Here is a 24020-nt window from a genome sequence, read left to right as displayed (position 1 = left end):
GTATTTTAACCTGTCAGGGGAGTCTATAGAATAAAGATGTGTTTGACATCTCCTAGTCAGTTTTAACTCCTCATCACCACACTCCACTCACTCATCACCCCACTTTGGACACCCTTGAACTCATCCGACAGAAACCAAATAAAAAGATCTCTGCCAAAGTGAGCCTTCGGGGGACCCACAGGGCATTGTAGCATCGGCCCAATGAGGAGCACCCTGATGATAAAGCATGACATCCCCAGTGATGTGTGAGGGCAACAAGTACCAGTCTTGACGACTGTCCCTGCTGACCTGCCTGCACCTTTCCTATAGGAACAGTGACCCACCCCCGGCCTTGATTTGAAAATATCACACCAACAGACATTATTTTTTCAAACTAGTCTCCTGCTGGTATTACTTTTGTCCAAGGTGGGGACTTGTGTAAGAAAACTCATAAGGGATAGTTGCAAACCACACTTCACGCTAAAAGCCCAATTTCGAAAAACAACTGTGCATTTTACACAATTTAGTTGGAAAATGTATGCATTTTCACCCACATTTAATACAGAGTAAGACACGGTTTTATGGTATCGAGTGGAGCAGTCTGCCAGAAACATAAGCTGCACAATGACCGACAGATACTTAAATCCCACTGATAGTGGCAACTCACAGAACCAATGAGAATCTCCTACTACATTTTTTTTAATAAAGATTGTGGTTACACTGCCTGTTGAGGATGACAAAGAAATAAAGAAAAAAAAATACATAAACACATACATTCTGTTAAAAATCTGTCTTACCTTGTTCATCAAGAAGTTTTTTGGTAAGGTCTTCAGCTTCATCTACTTCTAATTCCAAGGCATCATCGTTAATATCCAGAGTCTCAAGCTCCAATTCCAACTCCTCAGTTGCAATTTCCTTATCATTACTGTCTTTTAAATCTACTGGAAAAAGATGGAATGTTTATCAATGTACTGGGACTAAGCAACCACAAAGTAGAGCGTGTGTGGTTTTTGGGCTGGAGGTAGTGGTGGGGTGAAGAAGCTGAAAGACTTAACCACAGGTTCTGACAAGGTGTTCACAAGTAAATATTGTAGCGAGAAGGAAAGGGGCAGTCTAATGCAATTCAGCTGGTAATGGTTATAATATAAGAAAATAAAATGAATGCTAGGGAGAGAGCTTCAGGGGATTACATGGGTAAACCCTGTATTATGAATGTATATCTAAGTTTAACCCCATAAGCAATTATACTAACAGAATGTGAAGGTGGGATCAACACATTTCCCGTTTTTGTGGTAGGGCAGCCTACTCAGCTTATTTGCTTAAAATTGTAAAACAGAGAATGGTTGAAGCCAAAAGGTCTGCATATACAATACATAATCTCACAGCATATATGGAATGACTCAGTTCCTACATGATCACTCGTCTTTATTATTAAAGACTGTCAGGACAATGGCTTGCGGAATGGCTGCCTAGACCAGCAGCTCCCGCTCCTTGGACACTAATCCTGCCTTAATCCTACGCCACGGGGTGCCGTGTTGCCTCCAGGAGACCGGATTCTGCATCCAGAAGGTGCTCCCTACACTCGTCCCAAGTCTGACGTGGCTGCGATCCTCAGGGCCGGAGATACGGGCTCCCGAAAACTGCCCGACACCTGCCCTGGAGCTACATGAGGAGGGCGCTCGGCCGCCACAGCTACGCGACCCCGGGGCCTGCCACGGGGCGCCCAGGCCGCACTGAGACCTCGCCTGCCTAATCCCTCTGAGCCGGCGTGCGGTGAGAGCTGAGCAGGTAGGCGACTGCTGCAAACTCGCGTTGGGTCTCCTCCCAGACGACGCCTCACCAGTACAGAGGGAGAACTGCTCCTGCCGGGATGCCTGCTACCACGGCCCTGCCAGATCGCCGTGCCTGTCCTCCATAGCACCGCAAGCCCGGATTTGCGCGGCGCTGTCCACCAGAATCATCGACCGGGGGCCGGGGCTGCCCCATCTGTGCGGAATCCCCCTGTCGCTTCCCGCTCTGCTTGCCTGCACGGCGCTGCGCGACCTTCGAGCGCTGGAAGCGCTGGAGGCTGCACTCGGGGTGACTGGCTGCCATACCTCAAAGGCGCTGCCCGGTGAGTTGCGTTACACCCGATGGTGTCTAGTGGGGCACGCTTCCCTGGATTTGACCCTGCAACCCGTCGAGGTGCCTCGGCCTTCACATTACCTGGATACTGCGTGGCAGGTTCCTGAGGCTGCGGCTGAGTGCCCAAGACAGAACGGGCGGCCGCTGTCATCGTGCATTCGGTGGACACGTGGCGCTACTGGTGGCACCGTCCATATTACGTGACACTGCAGCGCTCCGAGCCTGAGGCCCTTCTGACCTGCAACTGGCTGCTTATCACCCGCATTGCTCTTTCAACCTTCCCTATTCTGTTTGAACTCTCACTTGCCTCTGGTCACTACCATGGGACGACCTGACACTCGCCAGCCTAAGCTGAGCTTCGATAACTCTCGCAAGGGCACTACATCGACACAGATGAACCCGGGGCCCAGCGTGCCGCCTCCACAACCTGCCCCACCTATTGCCCCTGCTGCGGACATTACCAACCTGCTACAGGAAATGCATCAAGGATTCGCTACCGTGGTGGAGAAGGTGGACGGCGTCACAGCCCGACTGGACGCCTTGGTCCATAAAGTGGACCGCCATGAGGAACGCCTCACAACTGCGGAACAAAGAATCTCCGACAACACTGACGCCGCCGCGTCCCACGCGACACAGTTGGCGAGAATGGATAACCTCCTCCGCATCATTGCGGCAAAGAATGAGGACTTGGAAGCACGAAGCTGCCGGAACAACATTCGCATTACTAACGTGCCGGAGTCCACTGCCACGGGCAGGATGGAGCTCTATGTGGAGAAATTACTCAAGGGCTCAATCGGAGAGGAAGCTTTCTCATCCCAGTTCATAGTGGAGAGGGCCCATCGCTCCCTGGCGCCTGTGCCCCAACCTGGCCTACCACCGAGACCTATAATTGCTCGTCTTCTGAATTATCGTGATCGCGACACGGCCCTCCGAGCAGCCCGGACACAAAGATCACTGAGGTTTGAGGGCATCACATTCTCCATCTATCCTGATTTCACGCCGATGGTTCAGGATGAGCGGCGCAAATTCCTTCCAGTGAAGAAGAAACTGCGGGAGGCTCAAATAGACTATGCACTCTTGTACCCGGCGAAGCTGAGAGTTACTCACCAGGGCAAGCAACGCTTTTTCACCAACCCGCAGAAAGCCGAGGATTTCCTTAAGTCGCTCCGGAGAGCACGCAGGGACGACCATGCACCTGTGGACGAACTAGAGAACATTGATCTACCTCCAGAGCACCATGAGGACTAATGGCCTTTACATACTTCGACCTACGACTGCAACGTACCTAATCGCTGGCTGGCGCTGATTCACCATTTGGGAGATGGAGAGATACATGAGCGGCGATCTTTCTGGACATTGCACCCCAGTGGTAACGTATACCAAGGACCACTCTCTCGGCCCTAGACTCCACCGAGGGCGGTACAGATTGGAGCTATGGGCCGGATAGTGGCAGCGCGCACTTTCAGATGTACCCCTGTCGGGTATTCCCCGCTGACTTATTGTTTGTTTGGCTGTTTGCCTCTCTGAAGTTGGGGGGGGAGGGGGAAGAGGGGGGGTCGTTTTTGGGGGTTTCATGGCTGCTGGCATGTTTGGGATGCTGGGGTGGGTGGGGGGAGGTTGGATTGCGTGAGGTTACCATTGCATGGACTGTGCATATATTTCCTAGCCTGGTGTGTGACTTGGCTCTTCGGGTGCGGGTGTGGATTCATGGTTTGGCCCACTTGGGCACCTTCTTCTTTACTGTCGCTATGCCCATGGCCGCTGTGAACTCGACTGCGCGACTGACATGTCTTTCATGGAATGTTCGGGGGTTGAACGATGCTAGGAAATGCAGGAATGTTATTGCCTACTTAAATAGACATCATATACAAGTTGCTATGCTGCAAGAGACACACATGCCCATACGCAGAAGCACCCCATTTGGACTGAAATGGGCAGGGACCCGCGCATTTTCCTCCTATTCGTCATATGCAAGGGGTGTGGAGATACTTGTTGCCCGTGGCGTGCCTTTCCACCGCTTTGGGGAGGAGGTGGACAGGGAGGGGCGGTATGTTTTGCTGTGGGGTAGGGTGGGACGTGACACCTATCTATTTGTCTCAATGTATGCACCGAATATTGACTCACCTGTCTTTTTTTCCACACTGTGGGGTAAAATTGTTTCAATCGGAGCACGACATGTCATCTGGGGTGGTGATTTTAATCTGGCGCTGGCGCCCTCCCTGGACAGAGCGGATGGTGTTAGTTCCTACAAGCCCCGAGCCAGGGAGGTTTTGGAGGGAGTGGTGGAGGAAGGTGGTCTGTTCGATGCCTGGCGACAACTACATCCCCACGGACGGGAGGGCACGCACTTCACACCTCACACCGGGACATGGGCGCGCTTGGATTACTTTTTGGTAACTCGAGACATCACTAAGGAACTATTGGGAGTTGACCATTTGCCCAGAACCTATTCAGATCACAGCCCTGTTAGACTGCAATTCCGGACTCCTGGATGGGACAGTCCGAGACCACAGTGGAGACTAGGCCCCGATATGCTTCTTGACGAGCTTTTTCGCACAGAGCTGGGTGGGGAGATTAGGGATTTCTTCCCTAGGAACAGGGGCTCAGTGGAGTCAGTGGAACACATATGGGAGGCTTTCAAGGTCACTATAAGGGGTTTCTGCATTTCCAAAAGCCATGGGGTCCTGCGAGATATTCTACGTACCATCACCACACTAGAGGGAGAGCTGCGTACACTAGAGATCCAAATGGCGGCGGGGGATGACCCACACCTACAGATAGCCTTTAGAGACACACTGTCCAAATATGAGGAAGAGGCTGCCAGGGAGGCGATATACCGGGGCAAACACTGGGTGGCCCGGAGATACTGTGAAGGGGATAGGCCTGGTAAAGTGCTGGCCTCACTCACGCGTACACCACGAGAACACAACACCATATTAGAGCTCACTGATGAGACTGGCGCTGTCACTAGAGAATCGGATGCGATACTCACTGCCTTCACGACGCACTACTCGACACTATACACATCCAAGGCAGAGGCGGATGCTCCATACGCTGACTATTTGAACGAAGTAGCGCTCTGCTGGCTCAGCGATGGGGAGTTCCTTGCAGCGCCTTTCGAGCTTGATGAGGTTCGCGAGGCCATTATGTCCCTCCAAAATGGAAAGGCCCCGGGGCTCGATGGCATCCCAGCCGAATTCTACAAAGCTTATATTGATATCATGGCACCCGTGCTTAGCGAAGTCTTCACCGAATCATTAGCTGATGGGGTATTACCCCGCTCTATGCGCGAGGTGGTTATCACCTCTCTCCTGAAACCTGGTAAGGAACCCACCTCCTGTGACTCTTACCGTCCACTCTCCCTTCTAAACTGTGATGTGAAGATCCTCGCCAAGGTTCTTGCCACGAGACTCTCACTGCTCATGACTAGAGTTGTCCTGCCCGACCAATCTGGCTTCGTGGCGGGTAGGTCTACTTCCCATAATCTCCGCACCCTTTTCTCCCTGCTTCGCTCGGTCCATCCTGATGTCCCCGTGGCGGCTGTTTTCCTGGACGCTACCAAGGCGTTCGACTCTGTCGAATGGCCCTACCTCTTCTCGGTCCTGGCCCGCATGGGTTTCCCTAAACTGTTCTTAGCCTGGGTGCGCCTCCTATACACGGATCCCACGGCGAGAGTACTGATAAATGGGAAACTGTCGCCACCCATCAACCTTACGAGGGGCACCCGCCAGGGCTGCCCGCTCTCGCCTCTATTATTCGCTATTGTGGTTGAACCACTAGCGTGCCGCCTGCGCCAGTTACACCGAGCGGGAGCGGTACAATGCTTGCAGCGGCAAATCGATGTGTCCCTCTATGCGGATGACATCACACTATACGTCAAATTCCCGGATCTACACCTTAACGCCCTACTTCGTGAGTTCGTCCTTTTTGGAGGAATGTCCGGTGTTCACATCAACTGGTCTAAATCGCAATTTTTTCCCCTTACTGATGCGATACGCGACTTCCCACTAGATTACCCGTTGGTGTGGTGCCGAGATGATCTTCGCTACTTGGGGATCCGTGTGGCGCGAGATAAGGATGAGACGCTCCGCTCCAATTATGGAGTAGCCATAACCAAACTGGCTGCCTCCGTCGATAGGTGGATCACGTTGCCTCTCTCCATGGCTGGCAGGGCCTCCCTCATAAAAATGGTAATATTGCCCCGTTTCCTGTACTTTTTCCTCAATATCCCCTACTACCCTGGTGCCTTCTTTTTCAAGACACTCCGCGCGGAACTGCGCAGACTCTTTTGGGGTGGCAAATCCCCCCGATTAAAATGGTCCACATTGACCCTTCCCTATGACCAAGGCGGCTTCGACATCCCTGATTTCGAAGCATACTACCTGTGCGCACAAGCGCATTTTGCCTACCACTGGATGGCTCCTACTCCCTTCATGCCACACATAGCGGTGGAAGACTGGATAGCACACCCACTTCCGTTGAACGGCCTGATACACTGTCCCGAGACTTCCATCACTACTTCGAATACCTCGGTCTCCTGCACACTAGATGCGTGGCGACGCATCGCTCGGCGGCTGCACTGCACACTGCCCTACTCCCCTAGACTTCCTCTTGCCTATCACCCGCAGCTTGCCTTGTTATCGGAACTGGGGTTCCGGCAGCTCTGTGACAAGCTCCATATCACCTGCTGGGGAGATCTGTTTCACAACGGACTTTTCAAATCGGCTGACCTTTTTTTCAAAACGCAAGCACACACGCCCCTTGAACTCTTTTACTATATTCGACTGCGCGCTGGGATGCGAGACATCCTTCCCGATTACCCTGCTGAACCTGCGACCTTGCCACCGCTACACTACCTTTTGGAGTCACAGGATGGGACCCATTTGGTCTCTGGGCTCTACCGCCAATATCGCGGAGCTGCTCCTTTACCGATCTCTGCTGCCCGATCGCACTGGTCAGCGGAACTCGACACTGATGTCTCGGACGACCAATGGAAGTACTGCTGTACATTGACTTCCCGCATTTCTGCCAGCTGCAGGTTGAAAATTATACATTATAAATTCCTGCAGAGGATTTATTACACACCGGTCCGGAAATACAGGTTCGGGCTGGCCGATAGTGACCGCTGTGAACGATGTAGAGCCGAACATGCTGACTTTCTCCACTTGGCATGGTCCTGCCCCCAGGTTGCTGACTACTGGCGACAGGTCATCGAGGCTGTTGCGGAGATGGTGGATGAGGAGATTCCTGCGGACCCTCTGGTAGCCATCCTTGGATATACCAAGCACTTATCTAAGGGATGCAGAAAATTCGCCGACATAGCATTCCTCTTGGCCAAGCGACGTGTTGCTTGCCGTTGGAGCAGAGGCAGAGCGCCCAAGTTCAAAGACTGGCTAACTGACTTAACATATTGCCAAGACCAACATACCACTTTTTCTGAATTATTGCCTCTCACAAGTAGACCTAGGAACATTTGGGATCCACTAGTACACTACTTGCTTAAACGCTCAGACGATGATGCACAATCGGGCGATGAGCCTACCACTTCCCAATCACAATAACCTTTTTTACTACATTTTGATTCGTGACCATGGAAGAAGCGTGCTGCCTTCCTCCACTTGACGGGCCTCTCTGCCCCTGCTGTCTCCTCGTAGAGCGAATGGCCCCTGCCTAAACAGTGCTGCCCCCTCGCCCCTTCCTGTGCCTATGCTCCCTCCCTGCCATGTAGACGAAGGCCCCCCCCCCCCCTCTGGGGAGAACTATCCTGCATACTCCGTAGATTCTGGCACTGTCACCCCCACGAACTGCCAATATACTAGGAATTTGAGCCCGGGACAGTCACCTCCCCACACGACAGCACCTGGCAGAGCCGCCACGCTACACCACTACCATACATTATCATCGCACAGTCATGCACTACCGCTTAGTTGTAACCTCGTTGGGATGTTCTTTTGTTTCTTATTTTCCATACTACAAAAAAGTAGTGAGAGACTTCTCTCGCTCACAAAAAAAAATAACCTGTTCGACTGCTGCTCATCCTTACTTGGCCTGCTTCACCGGACGCTGCTGAGACGCTATATATCTCTGTAATGTGCCGCCGGGCCCCCGGGATGCCGGCTACAAGGCTGTGTATTGTTACTCCTCTATTGCTGCCGGCCTCCGGGTTGTGGGCGCCTCAAGCTGTGTATCCTACTGTACTTTCCTCAATAAAGCAGATTTGAACACCCAAAAAAAAAAAAAAAAAAAAAAAGACTGTCAGGACAATAGTTCACGGACAAACAGACTGAACTGGAGTTCACCTGCGGGTTGTTTCATTTAGAAGATCAAGTAAAAGTTGTTCATTTTTTATTATGAAAAATGGGGTGTGTAACGTAATTATTTCTCAAACAAGATGACTGGCGCAGGAGATTGCTGCTAGTTGCTGAATGAGATTCCAGGTAGGAGACGAAGAAGCACTGCAGGGATAATTTATTAATTTCTTTTCCTTTGTTTCATTACCCATACTTATTTTGAAATCAATATAATGCTTGTTATTTTGGTCTAATGATCAGGAGTGCTGTTGAGGAGACATGATTGCTAAAATGTGCTTTAAGATGGGAGGTTGGCACTTTGAAAAAATGTGTTTTGAGCACTTTTCCGATAGCCTTCCTGTAAAAATAAATTATTGCTCACAACAACGGCATTCAGAAAAGCTGACAAACTTATATTACTAGCCCAGAGCTCTTATTGGTACCTTTTGTCAGTGATTTAGAAGACTACCGGAAGTTCGCCAGTGGTGTCTTTTTCTAAATTAATGATTTACAGAAATAAATGTCAATCAGACACATTTCGTTATTTAATTATTTTGTTTAAATTCTTCTAATTTAGACTTACACAAATTTGGCTAATTAACCCTAATCAATAAATACTTGCTGAGATATTGACTCTACGCTCCACCAACACCAATGGTGCATACTCACTTAGCATTGAGCCCATAAAATTGAGTCACTAATACTTTAGCAGGAAGAGAATATAACTTTCTTTGTGACTGCCACCACACACAGTACCAATTGGAAATCAGGTTTCAACACTAACCCCACATATTTAACGGTCCACTAGAACATACTGTACACAATGACTACTGCCAGTCTATACAATTGTGACCTCTAACATGATATATTGAATAAGAAAATTACTCGAGAATACAACTTGTTTGTTTTAGACATCAAGACAGAATTAGAAGATATCAAACAAAAAAACACACCTCTCAAGTCATCTTTGTTGGAGTCTTTGATCTGAGGACCTTTATCATTATCTTTAAACAAGATAGCAGGAACAAAAGCCTTTAAGTCCACCATGTTCTCATAGAAATTGCGAGCATCTTCATCTTCCCATATACCTCCTTCCAATTCGCACTCTCCAGGTTTCCCAGGGGTGAAAATGTCAATGCCAGGTCCGTGGTCTGGAAATACACAATATGTACTAAAATGTTGTAACTGCACCATAAATTTAAGTTTAATTTCCAAATAATAATGCATACACAATAGCACAAAATGCCATGGATCCATCATATCAATGTTGAGGTTATGTCAAATGAAAAACATGAACGAGATGTAAAACATTTTTTTAAAAAGGAACCCAATTTCAGATTATATTTATAATTATCCTAAAACAGAGGCTGTGATTAGGTGTGTGAGTGGGGTACTCCACATAATCAGGTTTCTGGAAAATGTTGAAATTGTGGGTGTTTTTACACTTTTTGGGAGAATTGGCTGCCAACAGAAAATATTCTGACAACCATATATTTGATAGCATTTTTAAAGGAGCTCAGCATGTCTGCAATCTCCGAACTCTAGATTTCAGAGTGTGAGAAAATAGGTCACTATGCATGCCCAATGAATTATTATTTTTTTAAAGGGGAGCGGGACATGGTATTGAAACGTTTGAAGATCACTGTCCTAAAACTTATTTAAATAAGTGTAGTAAATACTTTTTATTGAGTTTTAGCATACTATTTTAGGCATAACTGGTCACGTTTATTATAACACACTGAAATTGGCATGTTCTTTTTTAAGGGCCTTTTTTTTTTTACAATAAATTATGTCAGTTTTCAACAGCCAGAATTTAGCTGGGGAAATTGCGAGGTTGTGAAAATTCTCACTGATTTGTAAGCTCAAGTTTTATGTTCAACTTCAAGTTTTAAGAGGGACTCCACAGTGTCTGCTGCTCTCACCTCTGACACCTGCTTGCTGGTACCCTTGCTCCACTCAGGAGGCAGCTCTAGCACCGCGATCACCACCAGGAAACTACCGTTTTCATCAGTCCCAGAAGGCAGGCCTAGCCAATTTTCGTGCCTCCCGGTGCTGATTTAAGCCTCCTGCAGCTCTCGCCGCACTGGTGGCACACAGGCAAAGCCAGGCCCATCCATGCCTCTCTTTTGGCCACAGTTTCCGGTACTGTACCACACTGAGTTTCCTGACACTGCGCCTGGCGCTCCCCCTCAGCTCCACATGCCCCAGGTTCCCAGCAGCTGACCATCCAGCTGGGCTGCCCCTGGCAGCCTGGTCCAACTACACCTGGCCTTGCAGTTTTGCTTTTTTCCCTTTTCACTTGTCCCTGCCCGCCCTGCTTGCTGGAGCCCCTGAACGGTCCCTTGTCTTGCTTCTCTGCTATGCCCTCCATTCTGCTTCCGCAGACCGGCTGTTTCCCTGCGCCTCCCCTCCTGCGTCGCTCCCCGTCACACCTGGTGTCTTCCACTGCGGAGGCCACTACCCTCCCCCAAGTGACCTTGCGCGCCATCCGACATGGAGACCACAGCACACCCACAGAGTGTAAGTGCACAGTGGTCAGGCCATGCGCACACACAGACCTCGCTCTGCACCAGGACCTTTACTTCTGTTCGGATGAACTTAGAGCTTTTGACCCCGGACGCCAGCACAACAGCTGCGCCCAGGCCTCCCTCAGGAACACCGAAAGCCCCTTCTCCTGCCAGAACTGCCACTCTACCTGCATCACAAGGGAAACAACTGGCTCCACGTCCTTCAGCCACACAACATCACTCACACCCTTCAGCAAGGCCGGAGCCAACACTTCCGGAGAGATCAAATGCCTACTGATAAACGCACGCTCACTTGGAAAACATGCTACGGAAATATGGGACACCATCACCACCCAAGCCCCAGACACAGTCTTCATCACAGAGGCCTGGCTGAACCCAGCATCAGCACCCGATATTGCCAAAGCCGCCCCGGTCAGATTCAAATTAGTGCGCAGAGATCACACCAATAGAAGCGGCGGTGGCATAGCCATAATCTACAAAGAGACCCACCAAAGAAAACACCACCGCCTTCGTGGAGCACCGTAACTTCCAACTCCAAAAAAATAGCAAGACCACAATCCGAGGCACCTCGCCTAGAGAGATCCAGGACCCCATCCTCCCTTCCAAAACACCATCACCGACTTAATTACTCCTATCGCCATTGACTTGAATCTGTACATCTTCCCTAGGAGACCTTAACTTTCACCTTGAGAACACTGACATCAACACAGCTGACCTCCTAGGAAATATTGACACCCTCGGACTCAAGCAACTGGTCACCGACCCCACCCACATCGCGGGACACGCTTTCGACTTCATCTTCGCAGCCAGCAACAGAGAAAAATACACTTACACTAAAGAGCTCACCTGGACTGACCACCACTGCGTCCACTTCATCTCAGAACCCTTCAACATCCCCACCGCCAGCTAAACACAGCGCAGGAGGGCCAAGGTACCAGAACAACACTGGACCATCGTCCTCAACTCCCACCTACCCACCACCAAGGAGGATACAGAACAAGCAGTGGAGTACTTCACAAATTGGATCACGGCAAGCGCTCCTGAAGTAGCCCTGAGGAAACCGACCTACCTCAAGAAACAAACATGACACCCCTACTGGTTAATGGAAGAACTAAAAACACAGAAACACAACTGCAGACAGAGTGGAAGTAGATGGCACACCAGTTAACACCTTCTAGCACCAAATACACTTCAGAGCTGTCCTCAACCACTACCACCACCACCTGAAAAACACTAAGATGACCGCGCTAGCTACCCACATCAATAACAGCTCCAACTCCTCCAAGGAACTCTTCAGCATAGTCAAAGAATTCTCCACCCCTTCATCAACAGACAACAACATCACACCATCGCAAAATTTCTGCAACACGCTGGCGAATTTCTTCCACAACAAAATTAACACCAACTACCAAGACTTCGCACCTCAACACCCTACCACAGACAGCTTCAACTTCCTCACGCCCACTGACGCCCACCCACACGAGCTCACCTCGTGGAACCCCATCACCGAAAATGAACCTGATACCACCATGAGATCCATCCACTCTGGAGCCCCTGCAGACCCCTATCCCCACAACTCTTTCAACCTCGGCAATCAACTTATCACCAAAGAACTCACCAAGGTCCTTAACTCCTCGATCACCACAATCTACTTGCCCCAGAATTGGAAATATGCCAATGTGAAGCCTTTGCTGAAGAAGGGATCAGCGGACCCAGGAGAACTGAAGAACTACCGTCCCATCTCTTTGCTCCCCCTCCCAGCCAAGGTCATCGAGAAGGTAATCAACATCCAGCTGCCAACATATATGGAGAACCACGACCTCCAGTACCCCTCCCAATCCGGCTTCAGAGCAAACCACAGCAAAGAGACTGATCTCGTCGCAGCCACAGATGACATCCAAATGATGCTAGACCAGGGAGAAACAGTGGCCCTCATCCTACTCAACCTCTCAGCAGCATTTAACACTGTATCCCACCACAGACATCCACAACCTCCATCAGATCAGAATCCAAGGATCGCATCATACATCACAGGAACAACGTAAACAATCATCTTCCCAACCTACCCCTCGCTCGCTAAGAACATCACCTGCAGGTTCAAGGCTCATCTACCTGGACGGCATGGTCATTATTAAAACATGTAAATGTAAATGTAAATGTATGGGAATTTATATAGCGCAAATCACCGAGCGGTTTCTAAGTGCTTACTTAGGGAACCCGTCCTGGTATTCCCCTGTGTGATAAGGTGAAAGCCAGGCATCCCGCCGCGAGGGGCCATTGTGGAGATTAAGCAAGCTATTGCCCAGAGTCGCAGAGTGTGAACCCGTGAATCGAGTAGGCACCGGAGCGAGAATTGTCGAGTCCATGGACTCTACACCCCAAGAGACTGTCGCTGCAGCTGCAGATGACAGTGGATCTGTTGGAGAGTCTAGGATTTGTGATCGAGAGCAAGTCACTTCTCTTCCTCCTAGTTCCATGGAGTTTCTGGTGCTTGTGATCGATTCCTCGTCAGCAACTTTGAGTCTTCTGTCTCGAAAGGTGGCAAACATTCAACACAAACTGAGGCAAGCTCTTGCCAGGTCCGACAGCACCCTTCGGCAGCTAGCACTTCTGGTGGGGTTGTATTCAGGCAATCTTGCCACGACCTCTACGCTAATGAGCACTTCAAGAACAACTCAAAGCCCCTCACCTGCGGAAAGGGCTCTCTTACTCCCAGCTGGTGCCCATTTCGGACGAAGCCAAGGCAGAAGTTCACTGGTTGCTCTCTCACATGGAGGCCTGGAATGGGAGAGCGGTCTGTGCATCCAAACCAGACTTGGTCATCGAGTCAGATGTCAGCAGACTGGGCTTGGGCGCCCGCTGTGGTGAATTCTTGCCAGGAGGACGCTGGTCACAAAACGAACACCAATTTCATATCAATTGTCTGGAGCTCCTAGCAGGGACCTTTGTGGTCCGCTGATGGACTAAGGACAAAATCCCATTTTGAAGGCTCCTCAAGTTGGACAATGTGTAAGCGGTGTGATGTATCAACCATCTGGCGAGGAACCAGGTTGAAAACCATGTCGGTTCTGGAAAGGGAATTTTGGCAATTCTGCCTGTACCAGCACATCTAATTCAGTCGAATACCCTCCCAGTCAAGCAAATAAAGTGGTGGATTGCCCCTCTCACCATCTTCAGGATTCAGACCTCTCGAAAGGGGGGTTTTCTCCTTGAACGCAGACAAGTGGGGGCCTCTCTCGATGGACCTATTTCCTTCCTTTTCAATGCTCAAAAGGGTTTTGAGGCAACAGGCAGAACTGATCTTAGTGACCCAGTTTTGGAGATCGCAAGTTTGGTTTCCAGTTCTGATGGAACTTTCTTGGGATTGTCCAATCCTTCTCCCTCACTTTCAATCTCTCCTACTTGATCCGAACCTCTTGCCACATCACCTGATAGTGGAAGCCTCTCTCTGCCTCACAGTTTGAAAGGTTACAGGCTCCATTGGAAAATCCCAGGACGTTCGAGCCAGGCTGAAATCCTCTTGCTCAAGAAATGGGCAGACAGCAAGACCAAATGGCATAGATCAGCTTGGATAAGATGGATGGGTTGGTGTGTACGACAGGGGTTTGGATCCTGTGGACAGAGAAATCGTTCAGATTCTGAACTTCTTGTCAGATTTGTCCTCTCACGGTTTGGCATAATGCTCCATCAATGCTTTTCGCTCTTCTCATTCTGCAGATAATGTTCTGATTGCTGGCTCCCCTGTGGACTAAATCTAACACTCATATCATCTCATACCCAGCATTTGTTGCTTCTCCTAAACAGTGTGTGGTGAAGTGCTTAAAAGCATACAAAGAGATGACTGAGGAGCTCCGCCGGCCGGGTGAGAAATCACTCCTGATTGTCCTACGGAAACAGTCTCTCTCACACAATTGCACGCTGGGTACATTGGTTCATGCTAGAGGTAGGTATTAATGTGGGCAGGTTTAAAGCACACGCTGTGAGAGGGGTGATGTCCTTCAAAGTCTTCGATTTGGGTGCCCGGTTGCAAGACATCTTAAATGTAGTGGACTGATCTACAGACTCTACCTTTGAGAGGTTTTATTTTAAGCCAGTGATGGATGTGGCATAGCTGGTGGTCAGCAGGCTTTAAACTAGCATAATCCTTACCACCAGTCCGGACTAGAATGAAAATGTTTCTAGCAAACTTAATGGTAACTTTCAATTTAATGACTGACTCTGAGGCAATGATTATCCCACCGAAGAGAAATTCTCCAACTAGTCTCTCCCCGTATTCCGTAAGGAACTGGCTATTTTAAGTTACCTTGCAATTGAATGAATTATTCTCGACTGTCTTTTATATGACTATGTTGAATTGTCTCCAAAGAATCTGTATTGCTAGTAATGCGATGACTTGCTGGATGCAGTCATACTTACTAGGTGGTCTCTGTAACTTCTTTGATAGGTCCAAGCAGAATTCATAGGCACCTGAAAATTGTGTGAATTGCACGAAGAAAAGAGACACATGTTAATTGAAGATGGACTTTATTAGGACTGCCTTTACTATTATTGGTTGTTCTGGTTATGCCCCAAAGTCTTTTGGGAATGTAAATTTAACCAAAGGAAATGTAATGGCTAATGTTCAAAACGTATAATCAGCCAAGTAAAATTTTATAGGCATAATCCTTGCCCCGTGTCCTTAACCCTTTCCATGCTCATGACGAGCTCAGCTCGTCATGCAGTACACTGGTCGTGTGCTTATGACGAGCTGACCTTGTCATGAACAATGGGATCCAGGAGACATCAGCACGGGGGGGGTAATTGCCTTAGCATTGAAGGTGTGAATAGAATTTAACGTTTTGGTGACATTTGCTAGGAAAATTGTCATTCCTCTGAATAGAAGGGAACCAAATATTACCCTAAAGTTAGTTCATATCTACCCCTTAAACTCAATGGTTGACAGCCACCAAGGGGTTTTCTCCAAAATAAAAGCAAATCCACAATACATTATTCCAGTATAAAATTATCTCTGCACTAACTAGCACACCCATGCCAGATGATAAACTCCTTGGACTTTTGTGGCTGTTGAAAAACCAGTAAAGTGAAAAATAGACAAATATATTTTTTTTGACAGAAAAAAGCTTCAATATAAAGTGCTTGTCAGATAACTTACTGAAGATAAAGTAATGCTTCAGAAAACAGCTGTAAAAAAAAAAAAAAAAAAAAAGAGGCCCACTTTGCTGGACAATGAGCAACCGTCGCTTCATTAAGAAGATGCAGAAGGCTGTTGCCATCAAAGGGCTTTGTCATTCATCTAGTTAATTACATTTCTGACTCTACATATGTTTGTTTTTTGCTTTTACGAATAAGGTATTGAAAACTATTTAATCTAGTTAATGGCTTTGAACTCTTTTATAATAATTTTGTTTGAAATAATTGTATCTGGCTCTCATATAAGGGTGTAGATATTCAGTTCCTAGAAATGTTAATGGTACAAGATATACAATGTAAAATACAAAAATACTGTAAGTAGGATAATGCTACCATTTAATAGGACTACAAATGTGTTTCATACCTTCTGGTGCAGGTTTGTCTTGAGGAAGATCAGGCATGTTTTCATCTAAAAGATCCGCAAGAGACTGTGAATTGGTCAACATTTTCTGATAGGAAGTAGCAAACTCTTCAAATTGCTTGTGTCGATCTTCACTCAGTTCACCTTTTGAGTGCAGGATACGTCTAGGTTGTAAGACAAAAGTAAGGCAAACTTAAATAGTATTTCTTTCTAAAACACAATAGAACAAATAAGCTGACCTGTATTTATGAAATGCCCACTGAAACACACCATAATTCAAACAATCAAGGTTATACAATAATAAAACTAAAAGGATGTGCAAAAGTGTGATGCTCTACCAATATACAGCTGCTTTTTAGAAACCTCAATGTTATGACAATTTGGGGGCTTGCCACCAATGAGTAGACATTACATTTCCTTAGTAATGTTATTACTTTCTTCCTACTTGCATCCCTAATGTTGCGGGGTCAGGAGTGGGAATGCCAGCTAGCAATTCAGGACTAGAAATTAGCATCTGCATAAGAAATATATAATTAAATATAGAATCAGCTCAACTTCCACAAATTTTGCGTGGTTCACAAGGCACACACCGGTTTCAGCTCTTTATTGCTTTCTGACTCCTCATTATAAACTTTGGTTTTCCATTTACCCTTGAATGATTGCAGTGACAAGTAGTAGAAGAGGGGAATGGATGACTTGAGTACTTTTTTTTTTCTCATGGTGTGACATGTGAGAGGTAGGAGATTTGGTGTCTAGGATGCCTAGTTGCTTCTGTATGGATTGCAGATGTTTGGAACCAATGATGTGCTTAAGGTTACTCTCAAGGAATAGAAAAACAGTCAAAGAAGAAGTAGCTGGTCTGACCATTTGACAAGCAGGAAACAGGCAAGCAACATTGTATATAAACCACAGAAGGCTGCAAAAGGCATTAAATGAAACCTACCTGATAATATTTAGTCCACTTTAGCATATTTCAATTTATGTTTGAATGTTATGTTTTTTGTGTTTGTAGAGTGCACTATAATATTAATTAGTTGTAATAATAATGCAATTGGTAAACCGCATTTGAGGAGTCCCAGCACTAAGTCCAAGTATCCACCGGCCTCAATGCAGTATATACCCCTCTGCCTCCTGGGCTAAAAAAACAGGTTTTAAGTTTCTTTCTGAACAGATCTGACGTCTGGGCCTGGCAAACTACTAAAGGCAAAGTATTCCACAATTTAGGCGCCAGGTAGGCAAACAAGCTCCCATCCATGTGTACTTCCTTAAACCTGGGGACTACTGCCAGCATCTCCCCTGGTGATGTAAGGTTCCTCAGTTGTACATAAGATCTGATCAACTATTGTAAATATCGGGGACCTTTGTTATTCAAGGTCTTGTAACAGTAACACAAGGATTTGAATGAGGAGCTCTATCTCACAGGGAGCCAATGGAGCTACTTGAGTGCAGTCTCCATTGATGTGCACTTAGGCAAGTTCAGTATAAATCGGGCTGCAGGGTTCTGCACTGTTTGTAGTCTGTTAATCCTACCCTATGACACTCTCTAAGATCAAAGAAATTACAGCAGTCCAGTTTTGGCACTATCAAGGCCTGAACTAATGCCCTTCCTGCTGCATGAGGTAGAAAGCTCAGACTTTTCCCCAGCATTTTAAGGATTCCGAAAAATTTCCCAGCCACTGTAGTAACTCTGTTGTCAATTGACAGTTTTTTATCTGCCCAATACTGAGATTTTTACCTTGGGTTTAGAGTCGGGAGGTGCACCCAGCTGCTTTGGATACCATGCAGGTAATCAGATGTTTGAATGGTTGCCTACGGTCAGACTCTCGTCTTTCCAGCATTGAGCTTAACACAATTCAAGTCCATCCATTTAGCCACCACCGCTAAGCAGAGGCATAGAGAAGTGCATATGCTTGGAATTTTTTGACAGCGTAATGAGCGGTGTCTCATCTACATAGGATACCATTCTGAGCCCATAGCTCCCAATTAGGTCCGCCAGTGGACGCATATTTACATTGAACACGGTTGGGCTCTCTCAAAGAAGAGCCATGTAGTACCCCTTGCTTCAGTGGGAGCACCTTCGACTGGTGGGTCTTCTGAAAGATGCTACCTTGCAAAAGAGAAGACACTCATTGCAGTGCTTTATGTCCTACCCAGCACTTCTAGAGTCTTTCTAACAAGATCTTGTGGGACACAGTGTTGAATGCGGCACTCAGATCGAACAGCAATAGTGCTGCAGAGTAGGCAGCATCCAAGATCTGGCGGATCAACTCGGTCTCCAGCAGGTAAGGCGGACTCTGTGCTGCGTCCACTCTTGCTGGTTTGTAGTCTTCAGGTCTGGTGACCCAAGTGCAGTGGGTTTTTCCATAGTCCAACTTGCTGGTGTCTAGAGTGTGAGGGACAGTTTTTTTAGTGTTTCTCGGGAGCCATCTCAAGAACTTTATCAGCATCAACTGGGTGTGGAAGAAGGATGCAGGGACAGGGTGGTTGACTTGTGCAGTCATGTCCAGTTTGCTGTTGATGATTACTCTGAGGTTTTTGCCATGGGTGCGGATCAGAGTTTGGTTGGCCACCAGTTGTAGTCCCAAGGTGAAGTGTTCTTGCCAAAGATTCCTACTTCTCTCGCCTGTGTTTAGCTTCAGATAGCTAACTTTCATCTAGTTTGGAACTTAGGTCATGCAGGCAGTGAACATGTTTCTACTGTTGGGGGACCTTGTCCAAGAGGGAGAGCTGCGTGTCCTCGGCGTAGGAAAGGATGTTGATTGCCCTGTGCACGGATGAAGATAGCCTGAGGCATCATGAACGTGTTAAAAAGGGTGGGGCTGAGCAGTGAACTTTGAGGTACTCCGCAGATTGTAGGAAAGTAGATCTGCTTCTTATGGTTACCCCCACTGTTTGCTTGATGTTACATCGTTTTTGACTTGTCTGACTGGGATCCTTCTAATCAGGACTGCTAATCAGGACTCCGGGCTATCTGCTTTCTCCCTAAAACGTTATGCCATGTACTTAGGTACATTCCAGATTGGATACTGGGGTACCCTTCAATCAATAAATCAATCAAGAAATTTATATAGCGCGCTACTCATCCGGAGGGTCTCAAGGCGCATGGGGGGGGGGGGGGGGTCTGCTACTGCTCGAACAGCCAGGTCTTGAGTTGCTTCCTGAAGGAGAGGTGGTCTTGGGTCTGTCGGAGGTGGATGGGGAGGGTGTTCCATGTCTTGGCTGCCAGGTAGGAGAAGGATCTTCCTCCCATGGTGGCTCTTCGGATGCGTGGAACGGCGGCGAGGGCGTGGCTGGTTGATCGAAGCTGGCGGGTGGGAGTGTAGAAGGTCAGGCGGTTGTTGAGGTACCTGGGGCCCAGGTCGTGGAGAGCCTTGTGTGCGTGGGTTAGAAGTTGGAATGTGATTCTCTTGTTGACGGGGAGCCAGTGCAGGTCTCTCAGGTGCCCGGAGATGTGGCTGTGCCGGGGGATGTCCAGGATGAGTCGTGCGGAGGCGTTCTGGATGCGTTGGAGTCTCTTCTGTAGTTTGGCTGTGGTTCCGGTGTAGAGGGTGTTTCCGTAGTCCAGACGGCTGGTGACGAGAGCCTGGGTGACCGTCTTCCTGGTTTCGGTGGGGATCCATCGGAAGATCTTACGGAGCATGCGTAGGATGTTGAAGCATGACGAGGAGACGGCGTTGACTTGTCTGGTCATCGAGAGTGAGGAGTCCAGGATGAAGCCCAGGTTGCGTGCGTGGTCCGTTGGTTTGGGTGCGCTGCCCAGGGCAGGGGGCCACCAGGAGTCGTCCCAGGCGGAGGAAGATGGTCCCAGGATGAGGACTTCCGTCTTGTCTGAGTTGAGATTCAGGCGGCTGTTCTTCATCCACTCGGCTACGTCTTTCATCCCTTCGTGTAGGTTGGTTCTGGCGGTGTCGTTGGTGAGGGAGAGGATCAGCTGGGTGTTGTTGGCGTAGGAGATGATATTGAGGTTGTGTTGGCGTGCGATGGCCGCGAGGGGGCTCATGTAGATGTTGAAGAGGGTGGGGCTGAGTGAAGATCCTTGTGGTACGCCGCAGATGACTTCGGTGGCTTCGGATCTGAACGGGGGAGGCGGACTCTCTGGGTTCTTCCGGCGAGGAACGAGATGATCCACTCCAGAGCCTTCTCTTGGATTCCGGCGTTGCTGAGGCGTTGTACTAGGGTGCGGTGGCAGACTGTGTCGAACGCTGCGGATAGATCCAGGAGGATGAGGGCCGCTGTTTCCCCATTGTCGAGCAGGGCTCAGATGTCGTCGGTGGCTGCGATGAGGGCGGTCTCGGTGCTGTGGTTGGCTCGGAAGCCGGACTGGGACGGGTCGAGGGATCCGTTCAACTCGAGGAAGGCGGCAAGTTGTCGGTTGACGCTCTTCTCGATGACTTTGGCAGGAAAAGGGAGGAGCGAGATGGGGCGGTAGTTCTTGAGGTCGGTGGGGTCTGCTGATGGTTTCTTCAGGAGGGCGCTGAGTTCGGCATGCTTCCAGCTCTCCGGGAAGGTGGCGGTGTTGAAGGAGGCGTTGATGATGTCCCGGAGTTGGGGTGTCAGTCTCTGGTATACGGTACACATGTACCCAGGGCATAGGTACCCCAGAGGCCTCCCATTGGCTGAAGCATGTATTTTCCACCCATACGAGGCACTGCAAAATGGAACTACATGCCTGCCATTGTAGCCTGGGTAAGATGGTGCATGCACCACTTACTTTAGATATAGGTTCCCTATATCTTTAGGTCACTTACTTAAAACCTATCAGTTACCCTATACGTGATTTTTAGATATCAATGTAGGTTGATGTGGGGGCATAGTAACTTGTTTTAAAAACGATCTAGGCTTTGTGTTTAAAAAAACAGACTAAATAAATTGTATATTTTTTGTTTCTGTGGGGACTTTGGCTCCGATTTGATCTTTCTTGCACCTGGCACCTTTTCATGCTCTCCGGCTGTTAGCGCGGACACACCTGATTCCTGGGTTTAGCGATCTAGTTTCTTTTTCCTCCATCTATTTAAACGCCGTGCTGGCGTGGGCGCTTTCTATATGTGATTTTGAAATATCAATGTGGGTTGCTGTGGGGGCATAGTAACTTGTTTTAAAACGCTCTAGGCTTTGTGTTTTAAAAACATACTAAATAAATTGTATGTTTATTATTTCTGTGGGGCTCCGATGTTATCTTTCTTGCACCTGGTACCTTTTCATACACTAGACCCGGTGCTCTCAAGCTGTAAGCGCGGACACGCCAGATTCTTGGGTCAATGCTCTAGTTTCTTTTTCCTCTGCCCATTTAAACGCCGTGCTGGAGTGGATGCGCAGCGGACGCGTGCAGCGGGCGCGCCAAAGCCAAGCCCGTCTGCACCCGTCCGCGTTCGGCCTGTGTTCAGCGCTAGCCATGCTGCTCGTAATGCAGAAATTCAGTGCTACACTAGTGAGACCTTGCGGAGGATTGGTGAAGCTCTGAACAAAGAGGTAGGAGCGCTGAGGGAATTATAAGTTCGAATAGTTTAGTAGGAGGGAGGCTTTGAGTTGTGGACTATTGAATGTTCACTACCTCCCGAAACACTGTACAGAGAGATCCAACTACTTATTGAGGCATATCAGTTAGATGTTGTATTCATGACTGAAACATTGACCTATGATTGGGAGGTTGATCTGGGGCAGGAGTGCCCTCCTGGATATAAGGTCTTTCACAAACCTAGAGGGTTTGGTAGAAGGGGGGGGGGTCGGTATAATGTTTAAAGATAGCTGGAATTTTACCCCTTTGCATGTTGATATGGTGGAGGGATTTGAGATCCCATGGTTCTCCTTAAAAAACACCAAGGGACATCTGTTAGATGGTATAGTATGTTACAGACCTCCTGGTCCTGTTAATATGCTCCATCTGCAGGCGTTGATTGCTGTGATTGATAATTTGGCCCTTATGCACTCAAGAGTGCTTATAGTTGGTGATTTTAACATGTGGCTTAACGGCAATTTGGACACGGGGTTTTCGACTCTTCTCCAATCTTGTGAGAATCTTGGACTCTGTCAAGGGGTGTCGAAGCCTACACATAAAGCAGGGCACATGTTGGATTTAGTTTTTAGTGAGGAAAATGATGTTGGGCAGATAAAGGTACTTCCGATGGAGTGGACTGACCATTTTTTCGTTACATTTCTGACATGTGTTCCTAGTAAAGATGCTCCCGCTAATGGGGTAGTTAGGAATTTTTTATACAGGGACTGGAAGAGGGCATTAATGAAGGTAACTTCCTCCCCAACATTTACCATTAATAAGGCTTTGGATATCGCCAAATCAGTGGAGGCGAACTATGTAGAATTCTGTAGGGAGATCATGGCGACTGTCAATCAAATTGCTCCTCTGAAAGTATGCAATAGTAGAGGCAGACCTTTAGCCAAATGGTTTGATGAAAATCTTAAAGAATTAAAACTGAAATGTAAACAGGCAGAAAGGAAATGGCAAAAGCACTCTGTAGATGAGGATAAGATTGCATGGAAAATAGCTATATCCAGCTATAAAAAAGCAATCTTCTCGATCAAATCAGAATATTTTGCAGACACTATTCTGAAATCCTTCAATAAATCTAAACGTGTCTTTAGTTTGGTCAACGAGATTGCCAAATCTAAGTGCTTACAAAATGAGATTGTGCCTTCTCAGGATCTCTGTGATAGACTGGCTTTCTTCTTTGAGGAAAAGATTAATACCATCTTAAACGGACTTACAACTACTCCAGAAGTAGCAGCAAGCTGTACTAGCAGTTTGATACCCATATCTTCGCCTGATGTAGGAAAGACGTCATGTGTAAAGGCAGAAGCCGGGACTTGGACTCCGGGTATTTTGGACCATTTTGAATTGTTGTCAGAGGAGGAGTTTGGCGGGTTGGCTTTGGGGGTTTTCTTCCGGCTCCCCACTGGACCCTCTCCCTCTTAAAATCTGGAAGGAATTTGCTTCAGATCTGTTTCCTAGTCTTAGACAGATTTGTAACTATTCACTCTCCAGTGGGGAGGTGCCATCAAACTGGAAACAGGCGGTAGTTACACCTCTTCTAAAAAAGGCTACTCTTGATCCAGCACGCCCAGAAAGCTATCGACCAATCTCCCTCCTACCTTACCCTGTGTAGATCCTGGAACGCTGGGTCAGCAGATCGCTCTCCAGGTTTCTGGAGAGTAACAACAAGTTGGTGGATGTCCAATTTGGCAGACAAGGGGCAATCGGCAATATTAATATTGCTTGACTTGCCTGCCGCCTTCAACACGGTCAACCATAGTATTCTGCTGACCCGCTTTGAGGAGGCCGGAGTGGTAGGCACATCTTTGTCTTGGTTCTGCTCTTATTTTTCGGGTAGACGTCAGGCGGTGACCCTTCTGCAGTTTCAATCTACCTTCACCGATATTGGTCATGGTGTCCCACAAGGGTCTACTACCAGTCCGATTGTGTTTAATGTTTATCTTAGACCTCTGATTGATATAATTCAGGCCCATAAAGTGAAGCTGATAAACTATGCGGATGATACCCAGATCATTCTTTCCCTGAACGGCTCTCAACCTTCG

At 48.0% G+C, this 24020-nt stretch overlaps 1 protein-coding gene across 10 annotated transcripts in view; it reads right to left on the bottom strand.

Annotated features, from left to right (window-relative positions):
- Nucleotides 1–24020, bottom strand: part of UPF2 (UPF2 regulator of nonsense mediated mRNA decay) — a 1696571-nt gene that overhangs the window by 1451394 nt on the left and 221157 nt on the right. For 5 of the 10 annotated variants that reach the window (XM_078674159.1, XM_078674161.1, XM_078674166.1 and 2 more), the window contains 3 exons: nt 16476–16636; nt 9347–9544; nt 777–920 (listed from right to left, as the gene is read on the bottom strand). In XM_078674159.1, the coding sequence (XP_078530285.1) occupies nt 777–920; nt 9347–9544; nt 16476–16636 (503 nt within the window). The remainder of the gene's footprint in view (nt 1–776; nt 921–9346; nt 9545–16475; nt 16637–24020) is intronic. The other 5 variants (XM_078674162.1, XM_078674163.1, XM_078674165.1 and 2 more) reach the window with 1 other exon arrangement.

This window comes from Lissotriton helveticus, chromosome 1_1 (assembly GCF_964261635.1).
Source record: "Lissotriton helveticus chromosome 1_1, aLisHel1.1, whole genome shotgun sequence".
In the NCBI taxonomy this organism is placed as follows: domain Eukaryota; kingdom Metazoa; phylum Chordata; class Amphibia; order Caudata; family Salamandridae; genus Lissotriton; species Lissotriton helveticus.
Note: the sequence above shows the minus strand (reverse complement) of the source record. Positions and strands in the feature narration are given on the sequence as shown.